The following is a 3165-nucleotide window of genomic DNA, read 5'->3' on the forward strand; positions in this document are numbered from 1 at the left end:
TACATCTTTCAACACCCATTTGAAACAGAACTGGAAGCAGATTTTTCTTTTTGGATATTTTACAAATCACTTATTTTTAACAACTTTTTTGTTACTGTCATATAGTATTTTATACCTGTTTTTCATTTAGTCTCTAATGTCTCATTAATAATTATAATGATCATATCAAGGTGTGCCTTAACCTCACTGAGCTGAGGTTATTTGAGCCTCTCAGGAGAGAGCTCTCTTCCACCTGGTTGTAGAAAAGCTCTTTAAATTCGTTAGCATAGCTAGCTAACCAGATGCTAATAACAGATCGCCACTGTGCTTACAACTAAAGACACAGCCTCGCAAACACTGCGGCATGTGTACGGCTCTTTATGGGTACTGCAATATTTGAAGAGCTGGAGCAGCGTTCCGGTGCTCTCCGTAAGCACTCTAGTCTACATTCCTTTCAGACGAGACATAACCACGTGAAGACGCGTTACGCTCGTGTTGTGTTCAAGGAACCTGTCCTTGGCCAGGAAAAACAGGCACTCGCTTGTTTAATTATTTTGCGATCTAGATTTCTTCTTCTTTTTTGAAGTGAGAAGTTGACCGTCAGTCGGACGGACTAACGGACCCCACCCCCCCCAATCGAAAAATCTTCGGTTCTCCACTAATTACACAAGTCACCCAAAGCAGCGTTGAAAAAGCAGGAGGCGCCGAAAAGCGACTAATTTGCATCACTTTATATAGCTATCTGTAGGCCAAAGTATTTGGCTTGATAAAATAAGATCGTCATCACAGAACTGTAGCATATGCTTAGCAAACAAGGTCTGACATGTCAGCATTCATATCACCCACTACATAAACACTGGTGGAATGATTATCAGCAATAAAATAATGTATAAAAGCAAGTCTGTTCATCTTCTTTGTAGGTTAGTGTCCGGTTTTAGATAAATTGTTGTTTCATTATATGACACATAGTAAAGGAAAGTCTTCATGTAATGTGGGTGGCTCTTAAAAGAGCCTTTGGTTGGTGGGTCTGCCAGCTGCTTATCCCCCGAAGCCGTACAGGGTGCGGCCCTGCCTCTTCAGAGCGTACACCACATCCATGGCGGTCACCGTCTTCCGCTTGGCGTGCTCGGTGTAGGTGACGGCATCACGGATCACGTTCTCCAGGAACACCTTCAGCACACCGCGGGTCTCCTCGTAGATCAGACCGGAGATACGCTTCACTCCGCCGCGGCGAGCCAGACGGCGGATGGCGGGCTTGGTGATGCCCTGGATGTTATCACGGAGCACTTTGCGGTGGCGCTTAGCGCCTCCTTTGCCGAGTCCCTTTCCTCCTTTTCCTCGTCCACTCATTTTTGGTTAAGTCTACAAGAAACGAATGAAGTTTTCAACGAGCGACAGCATTTGTATCTTATCTGCGGACGTGATAGAGCACAGAGAGTGTGGTCGGGGCCAGAACTCAGTATCACTTCCCTTACATCATTATTATAAAACCTTTTTAACCGCTTTTCTTTCATTTATGCTTATTATTATTTAAAAAAGATTATATTATTACATATTAAAGATGTATCACAATATAATAATTGGTATAATAATGGTAGGACGAGTAAATGACAAAATGTATTACTTAATTATATTTAAATAAACCAACATTTTTAGTATTTATGAGAAAAACGTAAAGATTGTGAAGAAAGGCAAATTAAAATCTTTTATATTCTTTATGATTTTCATTGGTAAATGTGGTATTTCTGAATGTCATCAAATTCAGATACATTAGGTGACTGTATTTCACTTTTTGTTTGGCCACCACCAATTAACAAAGAGACACTATTAAATATAGCGAAGGTTAAAACTATTGTAAAAGATTATAAACACACAACTTGGCAAGAACACTGGGAACTCAGTGACACAGGTCCACATCTTTCCAGCATTCATAAACACGTGGTAGGTGGCAGATGAAGCAGGAGCCCAAGGGGGGAGGAGGTCGTCACACGTTTAAGAATAGGACACCCAGGACTAAACAAACGCTATACTGCAATTAACCGGAAACTGTCGAACATGTCAAATATGATGCGCTGACCTCCTGACCCCACGCTCTGTCGGACTCACGTCATTCAGACCATGGACTCGTTTCTCTGAAGCACCAGAGCAGGGAGGGCGGGCATGGACTAAGAGACCATCTACAGCTGCAGGGAAAGGATCTCCAACTATTTTAACGGACAGATAAAATAAATGTTTTTAATGAAGAATTTCTTCAACCCTCCTGTTGTCTTCGGGTCAAATCTGACCGATTTACGACTTTCATCAATCATAACTTTTGCATTAAGGCTTTATGATATCAATTGCATTAAGGCTTTATGATATCCTTCACAGTAGACATTTGAACATATATGCAATTGCTGATCACCACTTTCATTGCATTTTGGATGATTTAGTCAACTTTGTAACACCCATGGTGTTCCCGGTCAAACATTACCGCCATAAAGAAAAGGAATTAGTAACCATCCGGATCAGATAAAACACACACACACACACACACGCACGCACGCACACACTCTAGATGTGTTCCCCCCCTTATGTGCCCAATCCCCCCTTATGTGAATCACACCTGGTCCTCACAAACACACACAAACACACAGAACAATTTGACACATTTCCCCCTCTTAATCACACCTGGCACACACAATACATGTTCAGTGTCGGTTCTTTGTATATTTACTGCAGTTGTTCATGTATACCAGTAGTCTGATACAATATGTACAGTTTGAAAGGATGTTAAATGAAATGTGGTGATGATTAATGGTTTTTGTGTTAATGTAATAGCAGTTAAAACAGGTCATCGGTCAAATTTGAACGCGAACACCAAAGTAAGGGGGGGAAAACGAAGACAATAGGAGGGTTAAAAGAATGAGAAACCTTCTGTGGAAATTAAACCAGTGTTTGAAATCCTTATTATTATATGACATGTTCAAGTTACATGACTGACCACTGTGCAGAGGTGGAATAATTACTCAGATTATTGACTTAAGTAAGAATAGCAATAACACAGTCTAAAAAAAAACTCAAGTCAAAGTCCTGCATTCAAGTACCTAAGTACCAAAAGTAAAATGACTCACTATGCAGAAACAAAACACCATGTATTTAGTTTTTTTAATGATTTTATCATAATTATTGATGCATTAATGTGTT

General features: G+C 40.4%; 1 protein-coding gene across 1 annotated transcript; it reads right to left on the reverse strand.

Annotated features, from left to right (window-relative positions):
• Nucleotides 1-572: 572 nt before the first annotated feature.
• On the reverse strand, nucleotides 573-1337 carry LOC104947948 (histone H4). The gene has a single exon (XM_010774074.1). The coding sequence runs from the start codon at nucleotides 1327-1329 to the stop codon at nucleotides 1018-1020; it is 312 nt and encodes a 103-aa protein (XP_010772376.1). The 5' UTR covers nucleotides 1330-1337; the 3' UTR covers nucleotides 573-1017.
• Nucleotides 1338-3165: the final 1828 nt, after the last annotated feature.

Source organism: Notothenia coriiceps, unplaced genomic scaffold (assembly GCF_000735185.1).
Source record: "Notothenia coriiceps isolate Sejong01 unplaced genomic scaffold, NC01 NC01_scaffold00013484, whole genome shotgun sequence".
In the NCBI taxonomy this organism is placed as follows: domain Eukaryota; kingdom Metazoa; phylum Chordata; class Actinopteri; order Perciformes; family Nototheniidae; genus Notothenia; species Notothenia coriiceps.

What these genes read in the sequence shown, in the direction of transcription:
- LOC104947948 (XM_010774074.1), bottom strand. Translation starts at nt 1,329, where the DNA reads ATGAGTGGACGAGGAAAAGGAGGAAAGGGACTCGGCAAAGGAGGCGCT.